The sequence below is a fragment of the Cryptomeria japonica genome, chromosome 5 (genome assembly GCF_030272615.1).
Source record: "Cryptomeria japonica chromosome 5, Sugi_1.0, whole genome shotgun sequence".
Lineage (NCBI taxonomy): Eukaryota > Viridiplantae > Streptophyta > Pinopsida > Cupressales > Cupressaceae > Cryptomeria > Cryptomeria japonica.
The window spans coordinates 243,265,161-243,292,889 of record NC_081409.1 but is presented as its reverse complement, the minus strand read 5'-3'; the positions used below and the strand labels follow the sequence as shown (position 1 = coordinate 243,292,889).

General features: G+C 41.4%; 1 protein-coding gene across 1 annotated transcript in view; it reads right to left on the bottom strand.

Annotated features, from left to right (window-relative positions):
* The window catches only part of LOC131028826 (probable tocopherol cyclase, chloroplastic), a 284,943-nt gene that overhangs the window by 216,738 nt on the left and 40,476 nt on the right, over positions 1-27,729 (bottom strand). The window contains 1 exon segment of the mRNA XM_057959174.2: positions 17,545-17,624. Within this exon segment, the coding sequence (XP_057815157.2) occupies positions 17,545-17,624 (80 nt within the window).

Here is a 27,729-nt window from a genome sequence, read left to right as displayed (position 1 = left end):
ATCCATTAATCTCTGGTATAACTGAATTCCGGTTGAAAATCGTACAGTCGTTGCACACCTTCGTAACGACCTTCTCCTTCTTTTTCCCTTGCGTTCCTTCTCCCTTTTTTCCTTGCATGGGCTGCGTAGTCTACTTGTGTGCGTGGCAGTCTTTTTTTTCCTTGCGTGGCTGTGTGGTTTACTTCTGGCATGGGCTGCGTCCCTTTTTTTTTCTTTCTTCCTCACGTGTGTGGGTTGCACGAGCGTATGCGGGCTTCGTCTTTCTTTTTGTTTATTTCTTTTGTTTGCGCAGGGGTTGTGTGTGGTGGCGTCCACCGCACGGTGGTTCCACCGCCGGTGTGGTCACCGTACCATGGCCCCACATCTTTTTTTTTTCTCGTACGATACGGTTGTCGTACGGACCCTACTTTTTTCTTTTTTTTTCGTTATCTTATAAAAGACTGACAAACATGCAGACTAGAGGGGCCAGATTCCTTCCGTTCGTGATAAATCTTTAATTTCGACCCATTGACGGCATCTGGTATCTCCTTCCCGTCGACTGTCCACAACTTGATTGCCCTGTTGGCATTGACCTTGCGTACCTTGAAAGGCCCTAGCCATCTCACTTTGAATTTCCCAGGTTTGATTTCGTTCCTTCCATTGAATTTCAACACCAACTGCCCAGGAGTAAACTTCATTCGCCGAAGATGCTTGTCGTGCCAAACCTTCTGTCTTTGCTGGGCTATCTCTGTCGCCCACTGAGCCATCATCCTTCGTTCATCCAATTTGTTCAAAGCGTACAGTCTCTCTCAGGCTTTCCATGTTGCCAAGTCGATTATCAATGGCGATTCGGAGACTCGGTACCATGAATTCAACTAGCACCATGACTTCTTGTCCATACATTAGCTGGAAGGGAGTCTGTCCAGTAGTTACCTTGTAAGTTGTTCCGTATGCCCAAAGTACCGAAAGTAGGCGCTCCTCCCAGTCATCCTTCTCCACTCCGCAAGACTTATAAATCACCGACACGATTATTTTATTGGTCGCCTCGGCCTGCCCGTTCGCCCGCGGATAGTAGGGGCTTGATAAGGAGTGGAAGATTTTGAACTCCGTTGTTAGCAATCGGATTATATGATTTACAAAATGTCCTCCTCTGTCACTCGTCAGTTGGATTGGAATCCCATACCGCGTAATGATGTGTTCATAGATGAATTTTGTTGTATTGACCGCCGAGTTGTCCGACAAGGCCCATGCCTCAACCCACTTGGTCAAGTATTCTGTTGCCACTACAATGTATCTGCACCGTCGGGCTCTACTTGGTATTAATGGTCTGATGAAATCCAATCCCCATCTCTCAAACAGTTCCTGGGCATTCGATGGGTTGAGGGGCATAAAATCCCTCTTCAATGGCCGTCCGACCCATTGGCATGTGTCACAGCTCGTCACCCACTCTCTGGCGTCATTATGTAGTGTCGACCACCACAATCCTGCCAACAGAACTTTCCTGGCCATGGTGTCGAGCGCCATGTGTCCACCTGCGGGCCCTTCATGTGCTTCCCTTAGGACGCCCTAAATTTCCTCTTCTAGGATGCATCGCCGTAAGATCTGGTCGGGTCCCATTTTGTACAAGAGGCCATTAATGAGTTGGAATGTCCTGCTCCTCAGTACCAGTTTCTGTCTTTCTCCTGGTGGCATCTCCCTCAAAAACCGTGATGTCGACAAGTATTCCCCCACGCTTCCGTACCAGGCGGGGAGGACCACCATGCGAAATAAGTGAGCGTCTGGAAAATCTTCATTCACTCCTTCGGCTAGTTCTCCTGACTGGATTCTCGATAGCTGGTCAGCTATCACATGGCTCTTCCCGGGTCTTACGATAATGTTGAATGTAAATTCTTGAAGTAATAGCAGCCATCGGCTGATTCATCCTTGGATAATTGGCTTCTTTACCAAGTACATTAACGCCTGGTGGTCCACATAAAATGTGAACGGGGTGGCCAGTAAGTAATGTCGAAATTTCGGGACGGAGTACACCATCTCGACGGCTTCCCTCTCTGTGGTGCTATAATTTTTCTCTGCCTTCAACAGGAGTCTGCTTGCAAAGTAGATCGCGTGATCTAGCCCGTGATCGCCAACCTACGCCAGTGTGGCCGCTATGGCAAAATTGGATGCGTCAACGTGTACGTTGAACTCTTTGTCCTAGTCAGGATATGTTAGGATTGGCGCACCCACCAACCATGACTTCAGTTCTTGGAAGGCCTCTTCCAGAGCCGTCCCCCATGTGTACCGTTCACCTTTCCTTGTCAGCTTGTCCAAAGGGCAGGATACTCGAGCAAAAATTTTCATAAATTGCCTGTAATACCTTATGTGTCCTAGGAAGGATTTGACTCCCATGACATCTGTCGGTGCCTCCATTTCCACTATCACCCGAATCTTGTCTGGGTCAGTCTTGAGTCCAACCTTAAACACTATGTGTCCTAACAGCTTCCCTTGAGGCACCATGAATCTACATTTTTTGGGATTGAGTGCTAGGCGGGCTCGCCTGCATCTCTCCATGCATTCGCCAAGTGCGGCCAGATGTGCATCTTGCTTATTGTAGATGGACCAGTCATCAAGGAACGCCCTGAAGTTCCCTACTGACATCTTTTCAAATATGTGAAGGATTATTTGTTGAAATGTCGCTGGCGCATTGCATAATCAGAATGGCATTTGATTATACGCGTACACGCCATCCTCCACTATGAAGGTGGTTTTTAATTTGTCCTCTTCGGCAATGGATATCTGGTTATACCCAGAAAATCCATCCATAAATGAATAAATTTCATGACCGACCACTTCCTCCAAGATGTTATCCGTAAATGGTATTGGAAACGCGTCTTTTATGGTGACCGCGTTAAGGCATCTAAAATCCATGCAGATTCGGATCTGGTTTGCCTCCTTTTTAAGGGATATCACTATGGGCGACACCCACTCACTGGTCTACACTTTAAAAATAATCTCGGCTTTGAGCATACGTTCAATTTCATCATTCACTCTCGCCACATAGTTTTTATTCATTCTGTATGGCCTCTTCCGTATAGATACGACCCCAGGTACGAGTGAAATTTGGTGTACGCACAGTTCTGGCGGCACCCCTTTGAGGTCCTTATACGTCCAAGCGAATACATCCTTGTATTCCATGAATATTTTAAACGCGGCGGCTTTCAGGACTGGATTCCAGTCGTCGCCAACTAGGATGTTCCTTGGCTCTGCTTTCGTGCCGAGGTTTGTAGGTTTTACGGACTCTTCGAACCGGATTGGTTTCGTCATGTCAAACCTGTGCGCTGGTACTTCATTGACAGGGGCATCCCCTTCAGTGTATTCCCCATACGCTGGCGGAAATTCGTTCTCGTCCGGCTCCTCGTCAACCTGCAACATGTTGCACCCATACAGCAGCTCGTGGTCCTCCATTTGCCAGTGGAAGAGCCCATTAAGGGAATCGGTCTCGTCCTCAGAACATCCTTGGATTCCCAGGACGCCTTCCTCGTTCGGTTCCCTTCCGTACTTTCCTCCGTCAACTCCGCCCTCGCCGTCTGATTCCGATTTTGACGTGAGTTCTTCACTCACAAGTTGTGTTTTCAGGTCGATAATAAATTTTCGCCCGACTTTCTCCATTGACAACGTGTTACGCTTCCAGTTGTGATTCACTCTGGCTGCCACCAACCACCCTCTGCCCAAAATGGCGTCGCATCCTTTCTTGGCGAGTGGAATCACCACGAAGTCAAGGACAAATGGTTGTGCCCCGATGGTCACTTGTTGCGCCATGAGCGTTCCAAGGGGTTTGATACCATGTTGATCCGCTCCCAATAAGTTGAAGCTTGACGGCCATAGTGTCGGCTTGCCAAGCTGCTTCCAAGTTTCTTCCGGAAGCACATTCACTCCAGACCCGCTGTCGACAATAGTGTCAATCAGAATGGTGCCAAGTATTCCCATTTCTACCACCGTCGGGTGTCGGCCACTGTATAGTGTCAAGACCAATGGGTCTGTAGGTGTTCCATCGGAAACATTCGTATTCCGGGTCGCCTGACTGTGCGGAGTTACTTGCACCATATGTAGGAGTGTCGTACGTAATTGCGGCATCGTTTCCAAGACGTCCTTCATCTTCACAGGTACTTCAATCTGCAGCATTTGCTTCAGGATATTTTCCTCGGCCTCAGAGCGGAAAGTACTTGCCGCTTCCTCGGTGTTCCCTTGTGCCAACATTTCCTTCGCTACTTCAACCTTCGCCTCCAGCGCCCGCTGCTTCTCCATGCGGGGGTCCGGGTATGTGGCCTTCTTTGCCTGTGACCGTGTGATTGCCAATACCCGTTCCTCCGTCCTGTCAATGTTGAGCAGGTTCACTCCAGACTTTGGGCAAGTTCCATCATCATGGTCTCCAGGCCCACACCATTTGCATAGTTTTTGTGGAGTTTCTTCTGAGGTGCATTCCCTGGCAAAGTGGCCCCATTGATTGTAGCCTCGGCACTGGATCATTGGCCGTCCCTTTGCATCATCTTGGATCCGGCTCCTATTATTATTATTGGTCTTCCCCCCTCGCCGGTTGTTCCGATATCCGCCAGATGATGCACTATTGTTGGCGGTTTGCGAAGTTCCGACGGCCAGCTGCTCTTGCGTGAAGAGAACTTGTTGGCTCCTGGTTTTCATATTGTAGGGACATTCCTTTGTCAAATGTCCCGCAATCTGACAAATGTCGCAAAAAGCCTTCTTGGGGCAGGACCCCTTGGTGTGTCTGTCACTCCTACAGTCGATACACCACACGTCGTTTTCTTCAATCTTACTTGTACTCCCCTTCATGGCTTTGAATTCTTTCAGCATTCGTTCCATGTCCTTTTGGAGAGCATGCACCTTTTTACTCTATTCGCCACCGCTGCTACTTTCCCCGTCAAAGTCTTCATCATCGTCAGATGAGTATTTATTACTTTTCTTCTTCTTTGATGTTTTCTATTCGCTCTCTAGGTCTATCGCCCTATTATAGGCGTCGTTATATGACGTCGGGGGTACAATTTTCATCTTTTTTCGTAGGGAGGATTTCAATCCTTCAACGAACCATCGTTTCTTCAATCCCTCTGCTGGTTGGCTTTCCATTTTACCCAACAATTCCTTCAGCCTCCTGCTGTATGCCCGTACTGTCTCCTTGGTACCTTGTTTGGTACTGTATATCTCCGTTACAATTTCATTGTCATCACGGAGCAACCGAAACTCCTCCGTGAATTCCTTCTATAGATTGGCCCACGTGGCCACTTTTTGCTTGTCCACATCGGAGTACCAATCTATGGCAACTCTACGTACCATGGCTGGCAACTACTGTACCCAGTCATCCTGGTCTGTCACTCTGTTGGCGGACCAAATGGTTTCACATGTACGGCAGTGCCGTAAGGGGTCTTCCTTGCCGTCCCCTGTGAACTTTGGCAATTTTTGTTTACTCACCATCCCAGGTCGTCTTCCTGGGGGTGGTTGTGCCTGTGTCTGGGGCCCTGCGCTGCTTCCTCCGGCGACGTCGGTGGTGTGTCCTGCGTGGGTGACTAGAGGTACGGTGTTTTGCTTGTCGTGTGTGGCACCTACACCTGTACGGTTGCCCTCCCCTTCGCTCTCACCCGCGCCCACTCCTGGTTCCTGTTGGTGATCTTCACTTTGTGGTGTAAGGGATAAGTTTCTGAACCGATCCCGGGTCTCTTTGACTAGATCTCTCCGTAACCTTGTTTCCTCCAGAAACTCTTCGTGGCTTCTCACCATATGGTGGTCTGGCGACGCGTAGAAATTCCCCTCGGCTTCTGCACCCTCCGTGACACCTCCTTGGTTCCCTTCGGGCAACCCTTCGGCGGATCATCCTTTGGCAAGTTGCCTCAGCCTCCATCTACGTTCTACCCGTTGTTCCAGAATCAAGGCCCTCTGCGCGGCCTTCCACTTGTCCGTTTCTGCTTTCTTATTTCTATCTTTATTCAAAAGGTTGGGCATTAATTGCCGTACATTTCCATACTTCACAATACATAAACCAAAACACGTCTTTATTAATTCATTTTGTCAGATACAACTCGTGTCAATGACACTTTTATTTGAATATAAAAAGTTCAAGGTTCAATTCCCTCTTGGCCTGGCGCCATCTCGTTCCGCTTCCCGTCGGCTGTTTTCTTCGTAGTGTTGAAGGATTTGTTGGCGTCGCTCTTCTTGGGCAATCTCCTCCAGGCGAGCCTGTTGTGCCAACGATGCCTGTGCAAGCAATGTAATGTCCCTGCTAGTTAGGGATCACTATCCTGCAAAAATAAATTGTTAGAATACAACAAACATATAAATATATATATATATAATCTAAATTGCCACTGAATTTTAAAATACTTAATTACATAATCATCATTTTAATCTAAAAAAGGATACGAATGCCATACAAAGTATGTCCTTAGGCGGCTGTGAAGCTCGCCTTCTTGGAACCCATCTTGGTTCCAAGCCCTCCAGGAAGTCGAAGGTGAATTCGACTCTTGTCTTGAATGTAATTTCTTACATCCAAGACCTCCAGGAAATCGAAGGTTATTTCAATTCCTGTCTCTTGCACCCAAGTCCTCCAAGGAAGACCATGAGTCATTCCTTGCCTTGAGTGATGCATCCCATCACCCAAGTCCTCGGAGTGGACTGGCCAGATCCATCTCCTCTTGGTTGAACTTAATCAACCAAGCCCTACATATGCATATCAATAATCAGTGTATATACTGCCCTAGGGATTTCATAATCCCTTCCTTAGACTAAAGGAGTTTCCTCCCTATAGCCTCCAACATGGGTTTACATTTGTATTTATAATGCACTTTGAAGATTTGGTACTATTTAATTTCCTAATCTACATTTTATGTTAACATGTATTCCTGATGTATACTTTAACATATATTCATATTAAATGTACTCTATCATTGTTGACATATGCATTACACCTTCCTTGATAACACCTATATTCCTTAATCATTCCTTATGAACAGATTAGTATATTAATTAATTGTATTCCTTAATATACACATGTTTAATGCCTTAATATAATCTTACTACTGTTCATTGAAATGTACTTTAATTAATATTAACATATTAATTATCATCCTTAATTAATGCGCAATGAAACATATATTAATTAACATTAACATCTATTAATTATCATACCTAATTAATATTTAATGAAATATACAATGGTTACTATTCCCATATATTAATTCATACTAATATATTAATTTATAATATATTTACCTTATCTCTTACCTGCTGGTCCCGAGGTCTGCTCCTGGCTGCTCTCCCGTATTCCTTTTTTCCTTGCCCCTTTCCTTGCGGTGGCTGCTTCCCTTTATATCCTTGTGAAGGGATGTGAACCCCCACGATCCCCTTCCACACCAAGGGGTGCGGTGGCAATCACAGCCCATGCTGCGATTATGATAACGCCATAGATATCAAACAAGTATAAGAGATGTTATTCCATTCATAATTGTGTGTTACAAGTTACATTCCGCAGTATATGAAGATACCGAGGGGGTGCGAGCGCCAACCGTCGCACCGCAACGACCACCCCTCGGTTGCCAACTAACCAAAATAATTACACATAATTAACTAGTCGTATTTTCGTATACAATAATGCCGCCAACAATAGCCAGGATGGGAGACAACCTTTGCCTCCGCTTTAGAAGAAGTCAATCTTGCAAGAACAGTTGAAGAACCTGCCTGCAATTCCAATAACTGAGATTGAATTCATGACATCCAGATTTGTTGCATTTGCAACAAAAGAAATGGATAAGGGCAACAAGATTCTAGAAGATAATTAGTTATGATCCCATGTGGCGTCATTTTTCTTATTGGAGGATTTTTCCTCAATGTTTGTGCCAAATGGATGTCACATTCCCATTGGCTAATATTAAATAATTTGCAATAAGATTAGGTTTTTGTTGTAACAAACTCTAATTAGGGTTTAGGTGGCAAAATCTGGGCCCTTAATTGTGATTTAACCTCAGCCATTCATTGTATTTGAGAGCTCTATATAAGTTCAACTCATTTCATTTGTGAAGGATCGATTAGAAGAGTTTTGAAGAATTGTTGCTTAGATGCTGCAGAATTAATAAAATCATTGAAGTGTTGGTGACTTACTGAGTTTTCGAGCATTTGCTTGTTTCTTCATTCCTTTTATGAGAGAACTTGATATTTGAAAAGACAAAAAAAAATTAGCATAGAATTTGCTTTAAGTATTTTAGATGAGTGAGAGATGCATGTGCATGATTGATAGTGAAGCTCCTATTGTTCATACTACTAGTACTCCATCAATGGTGAAGTACCCCGCATAGTCAATTGAACCAATTCATAGCTAAAGATTAACTTCAATTACTATTCCATCATTGATATGCTTCAACTTAAAGTATCTATGCTTGTGGTAGTGATTTGAAAATCATCAAGCTACCCTTAGAAGATTGCACTAGCATTGTGGAGATGTTCATAGCATGTCAAAGCAAAGCTTAGTTGAGCTCACTTGAGATTGTCCATTGTCTTGCATTCCTAGCATCACCATTAGCATAAGTATTGGTATAGCATTCCTAAACCTACAATGAACTACAAAGTATTCCTTTGGAAAGGGAATGGTGAAATTCTCATATATATTTTCTATCACAGTGTCAATCTCCCCCAAAAAGGAAGCATTGAAGAGATTCTGACACAAGAGCGAGGCTATCACCTTTGCTTCCCCCACCTTGATGATGATGGCCAGAAAATCGGTTGTTATGTCCATAATAAACCTATAACAGTGATCAGACATGATGAAGTCCTCACCCAGAATTTCCTTTACTGCATGGATGATAAGGGGATTGGAGTAATTCTGAACAGCTTTGAGGTGTTTGTCCTTAATTTCCCCTAGAAAAGACATTTGTCTTTTATCAGAGATCAAACGAATAGGGGAGTCCATGGAGGCAATGCAAACATGCCATGGCAGAGCAAGGGCAAATGAGAAATAGAACTACAAGAGGGCAGTGCAAATATGATAACTACAGAATGTATCTATAGAAAACCAACTTCACATTCTCATCCATATCGAGGCAGGCAATCATAAATGCGGCATAAATGTGAAGTAATGTGAAGTCCTTGGAAACCGATATCATATCTATTCTAGAGGTAGATTCAATCATTCTTATACTCATTGTATTCCATTTGTCCATTGGCATGTGAAAAGGGAAGCAAATATTTTAAGAGTAGCTTCCAACCATTAAGTGAAATCATTAATTATACTTGTCTTAAGAGGAGTTCAATAAATCCATAAATCTCCTCAATTGACATACGTCATCAATGTGTCAATAGGATACCTCATCAAGAAAGGTTTACTTGTGAGTCCAAATCATCATTCCTTAATCGACTGATATGACTTGTCAACCTTTATATGTTGATAGAGTTGTGAACAACATTAGAAGAGGTCTTTGTTAACACCAAGCATTTAACATATTAGAATTTAGCATTTTGGTTGGGCACGTGTGATTGGACGAGAATTACAGATTTCTCAATCATAACTCCCAAAACATTTTGCTCCTCAATGGCCAATCCAAATCTCAACCAAGATTACATCTATTGCTCACAACCCTGTCCAAGGGAGCCTTTAATGTCCTATGATAAACCAATCACTGAGGTGGGGCAATGGCACCAAAGAAATTCCCATCAGCAGCTTGGTTGGCCAAATCATCTGCATCTTTGTTTGCTTCCCTATACACGTGATTGATAGTGAAAGCTTCAAATAAACTTAGGAGCTCCATTGCTCTTTCTAATAGAGCATTCAGTTCCCAATTAGGGGTGGAGGATTTTCTTACCGCATTGATGACCAGCGTCGAATCTTCTTCAATCTCCAAACTGTTTATTGCCAAATCTCTACAAAATAATAAACCCAATGTGAGGGCCTTTAGTTCAGGTATATTATTGGTGTCTTCTTCCAGGGGAACTGAAAGTCTGCCAACAATCTCTCCATCCCATAATTTTATGATACACCCTGCACTAGAGGGGCTTGGATTGCCTCTTGATACGCTATCAAAATTCAATTTATACTAGCCAAAACTTGGAGGTTTCCATTTCGCTAGACTTCTAAAGATGTTTTTTTCTTGGCAGTCAGTGCCAATGAAAGAAGGAACTCGTAGCCCACTCCATCTGAATCCATCTGACCATCCCATTCCATCAATAAACCTTGACTTGGGGATTTCATGGCAATATTGTTAGCAGCTTCCACCACAAGAGCCTCCACCATGTTCTTGAAGGATGCTAATGTCCTTTCTTTGTCATCAAAGATACTTTTGTTCCTTTCATTCCAAAGTTTCCAAACCAAAAGAGATGGACAAATCTTCCATAAACAGCTGAGGAGACCCAAATCTGTCCTTATTGGCCAGCATTGAAAGAGACATAAGATGTCATTGGGGAGGGCAGTTACCCATCCTAGTTTGGCACACAACCATTGCCTAGATTCTTGAGCATAGGAACACCCAATAAAGATATGATCTACAATATCCTCCTCTTGTTTGCATAAAACGCATCTAGATGGACCCTCAAATCCCATTCTTTTAAATTTTTCTGCGGTCGGAACTCTTTTCTGGATCGCAACCCAAGTAAATGCTCCTGCTCTAGGCACACACTGTTTCTCCCACCAGAGTTTTGTTGGAATATCTGTTTTTGATTGAGTCTCAATCCCGAAGATCACTTTGTATCCATCCTTTGCATTGTATACCCCATTCTTAGCTCCTACCCAAATCAATTTGTCATCCCTTGTTCTGAATACAATTATTTTGCCTAGAATGATGTCTGTCAATGCTGCAATTTCTTATGTTGGCAGAGGCAAGGATTTGAAGTTCTTCCAATTCCAACCAAGGACCGGGTTGTTTTCATGTGGCTAGATATAATCTTTCACCTTACTGCCCCAATGGGTTTCGAGGTAGACTTTAGATTCCTCAATCCTTAGCAAGCTGTCTATACTGGGAAAGCTGCCCCATGAGTCTTCCCAGAAGAGAGCATTGATTCCATCATGGATGTCCCATGTCAGACGATCCAAAATTATAGGCCTGCAACTCAACATAAAGTTCCACACTCTGGAGCCCTTTGGTGGATTATCTATCCTAACAATCCCATTCTTATCATTGCTATTTAAATATTTAGATTGCAAAATCCTTACCCATTTTAACTGAGGTTCTCTAAGCATTCTCTAAATTAGCTTAGCCCCCAAAGCTTTGTTTTGCCACAAGTGATCTCTAGTCCCTACTCCACCATACTCTTTTGGTTTGCATATCTTCTCTCATGAAATGAGAGCAAGTTTATCCTTGTCTGCCAAACCTTGCCAGAAGAATTTCCTCATTTTCTGTTTGAATATCTTATTAGCCCCAACTATTAGGGCGAGATAGGATAGTACGTATATAGGGAGTGAAGAAATGAGAGTTTTCAGCATTACCATTCTTCCTGCCCATGACAACCATCTGCCCTTCCATGAACTCATCTTTTAATCCATCTTGTCTTTTAAGGGATCACATAACCTAGTATTTCTCAGCCCCTTATCTAAGGGGAGGCCCAAGTATGTTCATGGTAGAGTTCCTTTCTTGAAATTAAGCAGTCTTAAAATTTATATCCCTTTCCTTGGCTGAGTTGAAATGAAGAATACCTCTGATTTATTCTAATTAACTTCCTATCCTCAGGCTTTAGCATACTGGGAGAGAATTCTGAGATACCATCTGGCTTCCTTCTCTTTGGCTGCCCCAAATAACATGGTGTCATCAGCAAATTGCTGATGTGTTATTTGAATATTGCTGGTGACAGTGATTCCTTTAACCAAATCTGTTGAAGAGGTATGATTGATTGCTCGTAAGCTCCTTGAGCCTATGATTGTAAGCTCATACATTGTAATGTCCCCATTTGGGTTTTTCCCTCATTTAATCCTGAGACAACCATTTAGACTTAAAGTGAGAACTAGAATATATGTTTACCCAAACTGAAGACATTTCATTATGATATTTAATTTAAATTTTAAGAAGAGTTCAAAGGATAGGACTTATCTTGATAACTTTCTTTGATTCAATCAATTAAATGTATGCAAGATGACTCGTTCTATATATAAATGCTTAGTTCAACAATGGTAGGATTATCGTTCAAGTATGTACAATTGATCTTTAATGACAACACTAGTAAATGATGCTGGCCTCTTTGATATAATTATGGCAATTGGACAGAGGTTGTCTCTGATATCCATTATAACAAATGCTCCATATTATGTGTTCGAATCGCTCGAAAGATTGATGATCTGCTGCTCCAATAAATATGCACAGATTTCTTCCTTAAAATCGCTGGTAAAATGTCTATCTTATATGCTTTGGTAGATCGGTAATGATAATCTGAAAAACTATCTCTTATCTATCTATTGAGCATGCGATGAATAGATATGATGTTGTTCCTAATCTAACTGGAAGTGCTTGCAGCATGGTGGTGCCTTCTCTGATTTGGAATATGTTCTATATGTAATCAGTTTAATGGATCAAGGTCAATTCACTCAGACTAAGCAATCCAAACCGTTTATAGAGAGGTTCCTCTCCTTCCTTAACCTCTTTCCTGATCAATCAATCCTCCTTATATCTTTTCCTTGGAATAAAACGCACTTCTCCCAAAGCAACGAGACATACTCTCCCAAGCGAGCTTCTTCATAACAAACTGATTATCCTTTAATCATGATCGCTGTCTATATAATTACCACTATCATCTGTGATGCTCGATATTAATATTGTAACAAATGACAAATTGTATTGTGGGTGTAGTCGCTGTCACTTATCATCTTCCTTTAATAATTAATCACTTGAATAATATTATTGCTGATTTTACATCCTTGTGTCCTCATCGACTTCCTTAAAATGAATGCGATATGGTTTGGAACTAAACTGTTCTGAAAAATATGCGTTGCTCATTATTTCTGATATTCAACTTAATGTGAATGAGAGATATCTAATGCTGATCAGTCTGTAAAGATCCTGAAGAATTACTTGTTCGCTTGTCTGATCCAATATCCTTTATAATTGCAATGATCAATGGTGGTCAATCTGGATATATTACCACTGTCTTTGATTCGACATTTTCTTGCCCTTGCGATGTTCTTATGATGCCATTTCTCTCTAACACTTTCTTTGTAATTGTGCACCAATGACTTAATAGCCTTGTGGTTCATGACTTAATAGCCTTGTGGTTCAACTGAATGCTCCAACAGGGATATAAATAAACTGAAAACAATCCCCATGATCCCCAATGGAATGGGAAAGATCTTGCTTATATATCTCCAAACTGAAAGGATCATACCCTTTGGTAACGATGAGACACCTCCCTTTATTATCACGCTTCTTCATGATGATTACAAATTACTAACAAATGCTAACTGTTGTATACCGATCGAACCACTTCATTAGTATGCTAATCACTTAGTCTTCTTACTAAATCGATACCCTTAATTGATATTAGCAATGCTCCTTTTATCGTATTATCATCGACATAGATTATCGATTTGGTATGATAATTTGATTGTTTATGGAGGGTATGTGGATCTCTATTACTCGATACCTTCATTAACTTCATCCGTTTATGGGATCGATACTTACCTCCGAACTTATCCTCTTTCTTTATATACCTGCCTCAATGGATCGATTGATAATGTATTATCGGCTTCTTATTGTTGATGATGAAGATATGACCTCCAGACAAGTTCTTTGTTATCTTTGTTTACTTGTAATGTCCTTAGAGTCTGCATTCCTTGATTATGAGGATGGGATATAGCTTATCAAATCACTTGATTTATTTCATACTGGATATTTTTAACTCTTATATATAAGTCTATCATGTCTGATCTTAAGAATATGGACGATGGACTGGTAACGGTTTCAATGGTTCCTTGATATCATGCTTGTTTTTTTAATAATAAGTTTAAATCTTTAATTAAAACTTATTCAATTGTATATTGACTCTTATTAACCTTAGGTCTTGAATGGGGACATGACATACATTCTCATTCTTCCCTTGTTTAGTATTGTAAATTTCCACCACGATCTCGTTGTCATCTCTCAACAATTTAAACTTCACCTTGAACGCCTTCTTCAATGCTTCCCAAGAGTCTATGGATTCTTCATCAAGCTCTATGAACCAGTCGATGGCTATTCCTCGTAGTGTTGTTGGAAACGCTCTTAGCCAATAGTCTCTATCCTCCTAACCGCTTGCTATAAAGATAATTTTGCACGTCTCGTAGTGTCTTATCAGGTCCTCCAACCCATTTCTCCTGAACTTAGCATGTTTCTGCCTATCGACATTTGGATTCGCTGGTGGAGTCACCATCTTCTCAGTCAATACGCACCTTGTGCCTTGGACCCGGTTGGATCGTTTTTCTCTTAACATTCCAGACCTTCACTTGCACTCACAACCACATATGAATCCTCTACATGTCCACTCTCAGCATACATGTACTCTCTTCTTCCTAGAGTCTTCAACTCAGTTCCCTCAATTCTTGGTTCTTCTAATATTGATAGTTGTTCTATGCGGTGTAAATAACTGTTAAGTATCTCAACGAACTCATTCTCAAAGTTTCCTTCTTCCACCTCTTCGACTAATTCTGACTGTACAGACGATTTGCCTGTTTGGTTGACAAGGTCTTTGTACACTTCATTCGGGAGTGGTAGATGTCTTGCGATTTAACACACTCGCTCTTCGTCTACTCACCATCGATGAGATTCTTCTTCTCCTTCCGACTATGACTTTGAGTGACGCTTTGACTTTTGCTTCTCAATGTACTTAGGCTTTCCCTTAGTAATCCTTCGTTTTTTGCTTCAACAATTCTTCTCAGTCGTCTTTGTCGCTCGCTTTGTTCTCTGAGCCAAACAAATCTTCTTATCGATGATTTTGTGACTTTCTAACTACTTGGGATATGTCTTCTATCTTTGCTCAAATGCACAGGCATTAATTTTCAAAGGTACATCTCCTAGTAGTGTAAACAACAACAATCATGCTAACAAGTTGTTTATGTTTCATATTTATGATATTGGATTAACATTTGCAAGACTTGTCTAAAGAGCATTGCATCACCACCTTTATGTGAAACTCCATGAGAGGGTATCATATCTAAGGTATAATCATTTTATTTCAGTATTTCCATTATCATTTGACCTCTATCCTACTAAGGATAAGCTCTCTTTTACATCATCATAGTTGTTGTGGAGGTGGGTACCCAACATGGGGTTTGACTTAGGCAAGGCCCTATACAACAAACCTTTCCCTTGTTTTCATGTGTGCAAGTTCAAATGCAACAAAAGAGGAAGTTATAGACAAGGAAAGCAAACAATAACAGTTAGTCCTAGATTTCAAATAGGCAGAAACATCAAGGCTAGGGTGCACAACACTCTTGCCCGACACTTATCGGCTAGATTTTTGGGAGACACTTTTTGGCTGGATTTTTGGGAGACAAGTCTACTAAACCTCCTAGCTACATTTTTGCCTCTTCCTATTAGTTTGGACACCCCTAGAACTAAGGCATCCAACACACCAATCCAACACTTTCAGGGTCAACTTACAACTAGAGGTTCCTTTTTGTGTCTTATTTCCAAATCTAAGTTACTGCGTTGGTTTTTTGTTCTGTAATTTACTAAGTTGTAGGGTTCGCCCCCCTAGACCCCTTGTACCGGTCAGGTCTGGTCCTAGTCCAAGTTTCTGGTTCAATCCGCTTGTGGTCCGGACAGGGTCCGTGGTTCACAGGCCTAGTTCGGACCAGGTCGAACCCAAGAGGACCCAGGTCGAACCCAAGGGTCTGATAGCACAAACATGGTGTTTTTTTTTTGCAAAATTTAATTTTTTTAAATTCCACCACATAAAAAATTAAAATATAACCCTAAAAGTGAGTTTTAAAACATTAACTTGGCTCATTTCACACAAGCAACATGACTACAAGCAAGGGGAAATGAAGATGTGGGATATAGAGCCAGAGCATACTGATTTGGATGCTTTCACTTCTCAGCTTGTTGCAATTGATGACTCAGATAGCAAGCAAACTTATAGTGCAAGTGCAAGTTAAAGTCGCATTGGCATTGATTCATTTAATGTCAATGTCAATGATGAGGAGGAGGAGAATGAGAATGATGAATTAGAGAATCCATTTGATGATCAAACTTAAATTTGTTGAAAGTTGAAACAATAATACTTGAATATTTTATCATTTTGATATTAAACTTGATGTATATGATGTTGTTATGGTATGATCATGATGCTATGATTACAAGTTTATGTTGGTTTTGTTGTTTATATGATGCTATGTGACATGCTAATCTTAATTCATCCTTTAGGCTGCATATATATATATATATATATATATATATATATATATATATATATATATATATATATATATATATATATATATATATCTGTGTGTGTGTGTGTACTAACGAACCCAAACCCCTTTTCAAAATTTTGCCGTACCAGCGTACCGGTTCTTCGAACCCGAACCGGCAACTTAGGTAATTTACTATTATTGCTGAAAGTTGTCATTTTCCTATCATTTGGCTAGTTCATTCACAGAGTTCACAATCTCAAATCCATTGCAACAAAAGAACATAAAAGTGTTCAGCTCTCCTACTGGGACTGTAGTTGAACCTATTTGTGTTCCAATGCTATGCTATGGACATTCGAGATCTTAGTTTGCATCGATAGGCCTAGGATCTCATTTCCATACATATCAAGTACACTAGAAGGTTTTAGGAGAAGACAAAAGGCATCAAGGGGTGAATGTTAACTAGATGCAAGAAATCCATTTTTGTTCCAACCAAGGGGATAACGAGAGCCTCTAAAACATAGATTCGCATTCCTCATGTACCAAGTTACCAATAATTCATCTAATAAGAGCCAAGGAAAGGGAATATTTAGAATGATGAACCATATGGGGAAACGAATCAAGGGCTGACTCGCAAAGAACATCAGATAAAATGCATACCTAGTAATGACAATAGAGAAAGAAGACTAACCTAACATTTACTTAGAAAGATAAGCAGGAAATCAATGTCTAAAGCAACAAAGTGTCTTGTTGTGTGGTAGGATTAGAGGATCCAAGGTGGGAAATGTAGAATAGGATACAAAGATATGCAGAGTGAAAACAACATGATAGGCAAGATGAATTTTCTAAGAGACAAGAAAATCCCGAGAGTGGCGAATTAGAGACCTAATAATGTACCTTGTATAAGTTGATGAGTGTACATTTATGCTACAGATGTCAAATCTTCTTCCATTGTGATATTGGATTTATGATTGATGAAAAATTGTTGAATAAGAGATACTTGATTTGTTCCCTTCTCTAAGGTAATAGAAAGTATATTACATAGCTCAAATTTTATATGTTGAAGTTGGACAAATATGCTGAAAACAGAACAATTTTTGTACAAATAATAGAAGATTCACCAATCCCAATGAAAAAGACTCTCTACAATTGAACAACCCTTATTCTCCCATCCATAAATCATTGACAGAAATAAAGAAGCTTGGTAACTTTTATGTCTATACTTCCACCTGCGGAATCATCTCCCTCTTTGGTGGTGAAGCACCATTCTTGGGTAAAAATGTATTCCCTAAAGCCAATTCATGTCTGCCTGCATCAAGTAAAACCTTTGTATTAAAATGAGACCTCAAGAAACCCGTAAAACAGTCAAACTAGACAATTTCAAACTGATTATATTTGGAAAGCAGTAAGCATTCACCATCTCATAGTCCAATTCTATGTGTTGCAGAGATCAGTTATATTACACTAGCTTGTGGGCCAGTCAAACTTCAAAAAGATTAAGATACATAATATACTCACCCAAAAGGCAAGTAATTAGAAGGGATGGCCCATTCAAAAATCGATTAGAACACTTGTATGATAAACAATGTAAATTAGAAATCTCTTTTCCTTAAAACCAAGTTATCCTGTCCAGCAGGCTTGGTTAATTAATATGGCAGAAAAATTAATACAGTGCAAGCAAGGGTTCGAAACCCAGTGAGCAAGCTCCCTGTGTTATAGTGGGCCAGTCATATCTGGTAGGGGAATGCCAGGCATGTCACAACATAAAAAGGGCCATTAGTCTTCAGGTATCTTGAAAAATAAAAAAGAATAAGCTATGCTATCTTCCCCTCTTTAGAAAATAGTTTATTTGTGCACTCAATTTCCTGTCAATTTCCATGAATTGTCTAAGGAGGAAGTAGCAATAATTTCTTTTAACTTCCCCTTCAACTTCTATTGGCAAACATTTTCTAAATTTCAAATAATTAACTATTGCTTGTAATTGTGCCATTAAAAACATTAAGGTTGCAAAGGGTATCAAAACTTACTAAGTAGAGGACTGTGGGTCCAATTCACTAATTTAAATTTTGCAGAAAGAATCAATAGACTTCCAAAGAAGGCTCTATACACATCTGAGCATGCAATGTATTGATACTAAACATAGTCCCAATTTTGCAAAGCAGCATATTGGAAAAATACAACTAATCAAATATTCATTTTCAAAGGTATTGTCATGAACCTTAGTGCTGCAGGACCAGCCAGGGCTATACTCTAGAAAATTCATTAACTGCGTGTTCAAAGTTATGGAGTAAAGCCTACCTACAAGGACAAGAAAAAGAATGTTCACTAAACCAAAAAGGAACCTATGACATCACAAATTCATATATCGCATTACTATCAAACTTATTTAAGATCACCTGATTTCTGGAGTATAAACTTCCTGCTACATCTCCTACCTAATATGGCCATTCTGACATCACTAATTGAACTTGTAGATCCGACTGGTACTTGTAGATCTGACTGGTACTTGTAGATCTGACTGGTTCAACTACTGCCACATTAGCTCTAATAAATGACATTTAGCATGTTTGGATAGCAACAAGTGGTCATCGTTAATTACAAACAAGAGAATATTAATACACTGGAGAATCAATGAGAAATCTGAAAGATGAAAGAACAAAAAGTAAAATCGAGTGGGATTTCATAGTAATGTCAAGCAGCCATCTGTCACATAAGTGATTTGACCACTATTGATTTTGCTGCTTTGCTGCACTGTTTAACAGCTCTTTGATCAGAAATTAACTTTAATTTCATATGAAGTGTTTCGTTACTGACAATTCACTGTCTTGATTGCTGTATTTGCTTTGATCAGAAATTTATTGTTGTGCCGACTGTGATAATGGAGTTGCATGTTGAAGTGATAATTGACTGACTATGACATATAATGAATTCTACTGTTATCACTTCTATTGAAATTTATCAATGTATGTGCCCTATTATGGATGTGTCTAAGTCATACCAGCTGTACTTGATGTCCATAAATTATCTTGGAGTTGGGCCTACCATTGAGTGTTCCTCCTTGAGCGTCCTTTGTAAATCACCCCCATAAGTTAGGCACCAATAAGTGTAAATCCTTACATGATGACGCTAATCTATTTGTGGACATCTGTGAATCATATACCCATGGGGATTTCACACCAGTAAATCATCTAATGGCAATACTCACTACTATCCTTGGTTGATGCCCATAAATTGTCCGTGGGATTGGACCTGACAAGTCATCACATAAGAAATTTTCCCCTGTAGGATGCCTGTCAAGTATGTCAGTGAGGATGACATCCATAAGCCATCCCTAGAGAACAACACATAGCACATGAATAATACCCTATTAGATGACTAAAAAGCACTACTTGTGTATTATGTATATCTGATACCCCACATTAGATGGGGAACAAGAGATTGTTGGAATCTCAGATTGGCAATTCCTTGCTAGCGGTGAATGTCAAAGGACACCAATATCTATACATGGTTTGAAGTCCTAGATCTGATGAGTTCAATTTCTAATGCAGATCAGTTTGCACGAGGGTATCATCATTGTCAAGTATTGAAATATGTGCAAGTATCCAAGTTGAACAATACATAAACAATGATAACATAGTTCACTATCTTTTTCCAACCTATCTTTTTCCAACCATTTCCACACCATAGCAAATATTCAAAGACACTACATTTTAAAAATAGCAGAACAAGTATAACAGACGGAGATAGAAACACCAAGTTTTTCCACAAGAGCACCAAACCATATAGGTATTTGAATAGAATTACAAAAATCTCCATAAGGGATGGGCAGATTGTAGAAAATATTGAAGAATTAAAGCTATGTGAAGTGAACAACTTGTAGCATCCTAAAATTGCACCCTCTGCAATTTTGACCGCATTTTGGGCCCTCACCTTACCGGTCCCATCCCCATGCTTGATCGGGACCTGTTTATGCCTCTTCTATGCTACCAAACCTCATATTTGCATCTTACAACTAGCATAGCCCTTTGATCCTGGCCCAGACTGGGGTAGGACTAGGGCGCCACGCCCTGGTCCTCCCTAATTGGGACCTATTTTGGCCCTTAGGCCCTATCTCAAATTTGAGCGGGAATTAAATTCCCCATGTCGGCCTATGTCGAAAAATTAAATGTTTGACAACAGGCACGTATATAAGGAGGTCTTCCCCTCCCATTTGGATAGACAAGCATAAGGAAAATATGCATTCATGAAGGCGGAATGAAGAGTATTCATCATCAAGCATTCTTCAAAACTGCATACTCTTCATTCATCCATTGCAACATCATTACATCATTCATTTGCAAGCATGTGTGTGTGTTAGGGTTTTGTCATGTTCATGCCATTTCATACAACATATGTGATTACATCCAAAAAGCAAAACATCATCATCATCTATTGCAGATCTGAAGGTATACCTTTCCATCATTTATTTCAAGTATTTGCAGTATTTCTTTCAAGGTTGATTCCAAACCGGGGTTTGACTTAAGCAAACCCCTATTCCCAACCCCTTTCTTCTTTTTGTGTGCAGGAAGCAGGTGCACAGCTATACTTCTAGAATTAAGCTTTATTCGCAGAGACGGAAAAACCCTTTTTGCCGCACGAAACGTTCGGAGGACCGATAGGAGGGCGCCCCTATCCGAACACACTATCCCTGCAACTTTTACCCGATTTCACAGAGCAGCTTCGAATCATCTCAAACTTCTCAAATCCAAGTGCACGACCGAATCCCGAATCTGTAGCTCGTTGTTTTCTCATACTTTGTCTTCATTTCCAGCAGTTTACTCATTCAACTTACAAAAGAGGGTCAACCACATTCCAATTTCAACCAATCTACTTAGTATTCAGTCCTTGCATCATTTAGGATTGGATCTAGTAGATTCAACCCCTCTTTTGAATGTAAAGTTTCCCCAAGTGAAAATTGAGCTTAGTGATTTTCCCCTTTCAAGTGGCGAATTTGCTAAGCTCCCAATTTTCCACTTTACACAACTATAAAGATTTGCTCAACAATTGCAATGGGTTAGGTTTATTGGTTCAGAGCAGAATGGTGAGAAACATCCCCTCTTTGGTAACAGAGGATCAAAACAAGATGTTGATGGAGAAATTCAGAATGGAATAAATCAGGACACCGCTGTTCCAACTCAATCAAGACTAGGCTCTAGGGCCGGATGCCTTTCCTGCCTCTTTCTTTCAAAAGTGTTGGGGTATAGTTGGAAAGGACATCTTCAAAGCAATGGAAGATTCGAAGGCCTCAAGGTTTTGAAAGAACTCAGTAACACCTTTTTAGCAATTATTCCTAAAAAAGAAAACATTGTATCGTTAGATGATTATACACCCATCTCTTTACGCAACACATTGTCCAAGATACTTGCAGAGGCAATGCCAAATAGGCTCAAGAGGATATTGCCAGACATAATTTCAGAAGAGCAAACTGGTTTTGTCAGGGGGAGATCGACTCTTGACGGAGTCATTATAGCACAAGAGGCAATACATTCGATTCAGGCTACTGAATCATCAACGATGCTGATAAAATTAGACATTAAAAAGGCCTACAACAGGGGGGATTGGAGATTCTTGTTCAAGGTGATGGAGGCCTTTGGTTTCTCAAAGATATGACTAAATTAGATCTTTGAATGGATTGCCAATCCAAGGTTTTCAGTGCTGGTCAATGGTACTCCAAAAGGGTTCTTTGGAGTGTCAAGAGGCATATGACAAGGTGATCCCATGTCACCCTTCCTCTTCATCATCATGGCAGAGACCCTTGGAAGAACTTTCAATAAAGCTAGAGAGAGGGGGGGGAAAGTTTGATTTTTGGAAATTTTCTGATTTCTGATTTCTGATTTTTTTGTGTTTCTATGTAGTTTTCTGATTTTTTTGAGGTTTTGCAATTTTCTGATTTTTATTTTTGGGGTTATCCACTTTAGTTTTTGGAAAGCTATTGAAATTAACAAATATAGAATCTTGAGAAAAAACAATACAACCGAATCATGCAACGAAGACCAACCCTTTGGAACTGTATTAGGATCAATTTGACAATTACATACCTCAAAAACAAGTACAGGTCTGATTTAGTGTTATCACTGGCTGGAAATGAACTAATAGGCCTGAGTTTTCACAAATGAATGCTTCCTCAGGGTGATTTGTATTTTCAGTCTTATATCAGGTCCGATCTGCCTTTTGGTCAGGTCTGATCTGAACCTTTCAGATCTGATCCTAATCTGATATGCTAAAATGATGTCTGCAAAACTGTTGTGCGTTGCACACGCTCCCTGTCGCCGACAGGGTCCCCCTTCCTGTTTTGAGCTTTTTCGTCTTTGCCCTGCTGAGTTTCGCACATGGTGTCTCGCGTCTTTTCGAGCGAGTCCGCGACTGATCCGTAAAGTGATGATGTCAGAGAAATGAGCCGATCAGTCCTCCCAACTAGTCTAGCCCTCGTGCGTGAGTGTCGAGAGTTTGTTCGAAGTTTTGAAAATTGCCTTGGGTAGGCATAAGGTAGTAGGAATTGGCGAAGCCCGCCAAGCAAGAGCAGTGCGCCTAAAGGTCGCAGGAAGACCAAAATCACCGTTTTTCACACAATAGCTACGAAGCAGATTGCATAAGGTTTATGTTCGTAGGATTTGAATGAAAGATGATCTTCACCTGATGATGAAGGGTCAAGCTCCCTGACCAAAATGCTGAAGCCGCGAAGCTTGCCTGAATGCCTTGGGAGTCCGATGCCTCCAAAATCTAAATTTGTAAAATCTGGCGAAAACTGGCCTGAGGTCCGATGTTTTACGTAAGTTTTCTAAATTGCCTTATGGGCCGAATTTCAAACCCAGAGGCCAAAAGGGTTAAAATTTCACTAAGTTAAAAGTTGCTAAATTCACCTAGGGGGTCGAATTTCGGACCCTGGGACAAAAATTTCAAAATTTGATGTTTCCCATTTGGTCCGAAGATAATGTAAAATGCTTTTAAATGTTGCAAAAGGTAGCTCCAGGTCCGAAATTCACTTGAAATGCTCAAATTCAGACCTTGGAGCGAAAACTGGAGAATGCGAAAACGTAGAATTTTGCAAAAGACCTTTAAGGTCCGAAAAACCCCTTGAAACGTCCATTTTCGGACCCTAGGGCGAAGTCTAAAAAAACGTGAAGAGTTGCAAAGTAGCGTTTAGGTCCGAAGTTGCCTTTAAAGTTTGCGAAATTTGTGTGAGCCCCGAAAAAATCACTAAACAATCTCAAATTCGAACCCTAGGGACGAAAGTTGAGAGAGTAAAAAGCGTTAAATTTTGCAAAAGGACCCTTTAGGTCCGAAATCCGCCTTAGACATACATTTTTGGACATTTGGGATAAAAATGTAAAAACGCGAAATGTTTCAAAAGGGCCTTCAGGTCCGAAAATCATTTGAAATCTTAAAGTCCTCATTTTCGGACCTGGAGCAAAAATTAGAAAGAGTGAAAGTGTTATAACTTGCAAGAGGGGGGCCAAAGTCCGAAGTTTTATTTGCGAAATAAGGCGAATGCTCCTAAGTATTCCCAATCGTGGAAAGAGTTTAAATTCATTCAAACACTCCGAAGTTTTTGTTTGCAAAACACTTGGATGCTCCGAAAATCGCAAAACGCCCCAAGGTCCGAAGTTTCAGGCGAGGCATTGAACTCCAGAAGTCACGAAAATCGCGAAGGACGGCATAGTTAAAAGGGTTGGCATAGCTTGCAAATAGCGTTTAAAGGGTCCGAAGTTTTTACGAAATCGTTGGAATCCGAAATATCTCCAAGGTAGCGAAAACATCCAAGTGCTCCGAAATTCGCCAGAAGCCTGAAAATCATGAAATGTGAAACACGAAATTTGTTGAAACAAAAGAGAGAATGTTATTGGTCCGAAGTTTGCCCTTGGGATTGAATGGAAGGCAAAATTTAAATTTCAAAGGGGTCTCCAAACTCTCCGAGGTCCGAAAATAAAAAGGTAAGACGCTGCATTAACTCCTCCCGATCATTTAAATTCAGATTGCCAATTACCCAGGGTAAAACCATTTAAAAATGATAAAAATTCTCTTTTGTCTAACAACCGCGAAAATTTAAATCAAAGAGATAACCGTTGGAATTCAAAACTTTGCAGGACCGTCCGTTCATTTCACGCGGCAAGGTCCGGTAATCTCTCGCCATCCGCTCCCATCAGGTAAGTGCGCTTTGTCGCAGTATGATCATCTGAAAATGCTTAAATCGAATAGACAAATGCATGAAATTTGATCAAAATGCTTGAATTCCTGAAATCTGCATCTCTTTCATAAAACGTTGTTCAAAGCACTCGAAATTTAGAATTCACTCCTAAGGTTTAGCCAGGAATTGCATTTTCAAACTTGGGAAAATTTTCATGCTTTGTCTCTATTTAAAATTGGTCTAAAATCCAGAAAATGTTAAGTATAAATGCGCAATCAAAAATCTTCATGAATGCTGTGGTTAAAATTGATCAAGCCCCTTTTTTAGCTAGAAACGTCGCCCCATGTCTAATCTAAATCTAAATTAATCCCGGCATGCTGGAGCATTTTGCTATCTAACCCGCATTACTTTTCTTATATCACCTCGTAATCCGCATCCGGCTGTGCAGGATAAATGCCTAAATCGGCGGTGGAATCATCAAAAACGCCCGCTGCAGCCGAGACCTCACGAGCATCCAAATTAGATATCCCGCGTAAGGTTGAAAGGATGAAGTATCAATATCAGAGGGGAGGATTGAGGGAGTCGAAAGTTCAAAGCGCCCGGGACAACATTGGTGATACCAACCTTGGCCATATCGATATTCAGGACTTCAGGAATCGGGTCTTCTCACCCAACGCATATGGCAGGCCTAGGCAGATGGTGGAAAGTGGCATCGCCCAAGCGGTGGGCTTTCCTCCAGCGATACAGAACTATGAATTAGTAGTCAAGGCTGCCCGGCATTATGAACCGAATTCCAGACTAGTGCTCCTAGAGAATGACTATCGCCGACTTCTCCCCTGAGGCCATTGGTGATGCATTTGACATCCCCTTTCCAAACAATCCCACAGCTACAACCATAGATGAAGCACAAGGGGCATATGATATGAATCCGGCCCGATGCAAGGCACTGATCAACGAAGAATGGTTCAAGGAGAAAAGGCCTTCAAGGGCCAGAATTGTGAAAAAGACCACCAGAAGTGATTTTCATAATGAACATGGGGATATGGTCACCTTACTCAGCCGAGTCATGGGACTTCCTAAGTCCAGCTACTTTGAAGAGTGGATGTTCTATTTTACAGAGCAGGTCTTCACCGGAAAGTCTAAGTTTGACTGGGCCCAGATCATAAGCGATAACATCCACACTCAACTGATTGAGCTCGAAACGAAGAAATACTTAACCATGACCTCTTATTTGGTCTATATGTTCGCCAAGAACCAGCCACTGCCAGGATTGATAATGAAAGGTGAAATCAGGAATGGGCCTAGTCAGGTGAAAGTCTATGATTGTTACCCACAGCTGCACTACCAAGATATAGCTCAGAGGGAAAAGAACAGCCCGGCTTATGCAGTTGGTCAGTATGAACGCGTCAATGATGCCTTCACAATGCGCCTGGTCAGGCTAATGCAGGGAGGGTTACACATAAGGCTCTCGGAGCAAGCTACTACTTTAGTACAGAGGTATGGAGCCTGGTTCATTCAATTCCCAAGGTTTTCCTACATCCAAATAGCTGGCTTCGATGGTGCCCCTCTCCGACTTCCACGGTACCCAACCGACAAAGTGATTCTTATGGAGGTTGCAAGGCAGTCACGCCTGGCCGGCATCTTACTCCGAGAAAGCAAGCAGGCTGGATTCACATTTCCTATGATCATAGGCGACCATGATGTCCACTTGAAGACCCCTACCCTAGCAAAGGAGTCCCTTGCAGAGCTGGCCTCTTATGGCCTATAGGACCATTTTCCAAGAAAATATTTCGATCATGATAATCTGGCAAAAAGAGCCTATGGTCGAAGGTACAAAGCAAAGGAGTCAGTTGAAATATATTGGAAGAATTGCTCTGATGACTACGAGGTCAAGCGACGGGAATATTCTAGACTGAGTGTGCAGCAAATGCGACTCTTTGAATACTGTCGGGTCCCAGATCAGCTAACAGACTCGGGGAATTGCCTCCAAGTCCGAGAATTTGAAGCAGTAAGGCATCTCTTGCCAGGCGTTGATTGGTCCCAGGACCCAATCACAGATTTCGAGGCAGTCATGGCAGCCCCAGCAAGGTACATAGATCAGTGGTTACATCAGCAGATCGAGAGGCTAATCCATGAGGGAGTCCAGTTCACTTACCATTTAATGGGCAGCATCGATTCTCAGTCTTCAGAAGATGAAGGAACATCTAGTGCACCCCGGGAAGGAACTAAGAAACCAGAGAAAAGAAAGAAGGCTAAGGCTTGCAGAGGGACTCGGACGTCCAAAAGAACAAGAAGGAAAAAGATTCCTATAAAGAGGCCAGAGGTCACTTCATCTTCAAAAGATCCCAGTTCATCCAACGATGCTGTAGAATTAGATTGTATACCTGCCCCGCCTTCCCAGAGCGACATCGATGCATTTGAAGCCAATGATCCTCCTACGCCCGATGTGCTAGACACTGGGCTAAGAGCCCTCGAGTTGACCGAATTGGGTAACCAAATAAAAGGAGGAGAAATTCCATCCACCCAGGGGGTCAAAGTGCATGAACCTACTCAACAGAGCCGTCACGAGTTGCTGCTCCACAATACAGCCAAAGATGACTCCACCGTCGAAGGAGAACAAAGGGTAGATGAGACTCATGAGCTCGAAAGAGCTAAAGAACAACCTTCACATGAAGATGTCAGGCAGTTGTTCAGCAAAATAGGGGAGAATTCAGCTCCAAGCAAAGAGCTTCACACCTCTTTCACTCCTCCGATGGCAGGGCAGCTGCGAATCTGTGGTCAGTCGGTTGAGAACGTTAGAGAACAGAATGCTGACTTGACCTTATCATCAACCCAAACAGTGCCTCAAGAGTGGCTGATTGCCAAAGCCCAACGCAAGGCCGCCACCAAACCACCCATTGATCTAGAGGATATCTTCTTGCGTATAGATCAAGCAAAAGCTAAGGGGAAGAAAAAGCCAAGGGCATATTCTAGAGTGACCAAAGACGAGCAAAGGAACCGCACTCTTCATATTGCCACCCTGCCCGTGGACAAGCCAGCAGATCAAATAACACTGGCAGATTATAGCATCACAACTGTCCCCATCGGACGAGCTACCAAAGAGAAAGAAAAAGAAGAATTTAAGGATTCAGTGCAGAATATACTCAGGCAGCTCGAAGAGATCACAGCAGAAAAGGACATGTATCGGGCCCGTGCTGAGCAAGCCGAAGGATACATCAATCAACTCCTAAGGCCATTGCACAATCCCTCT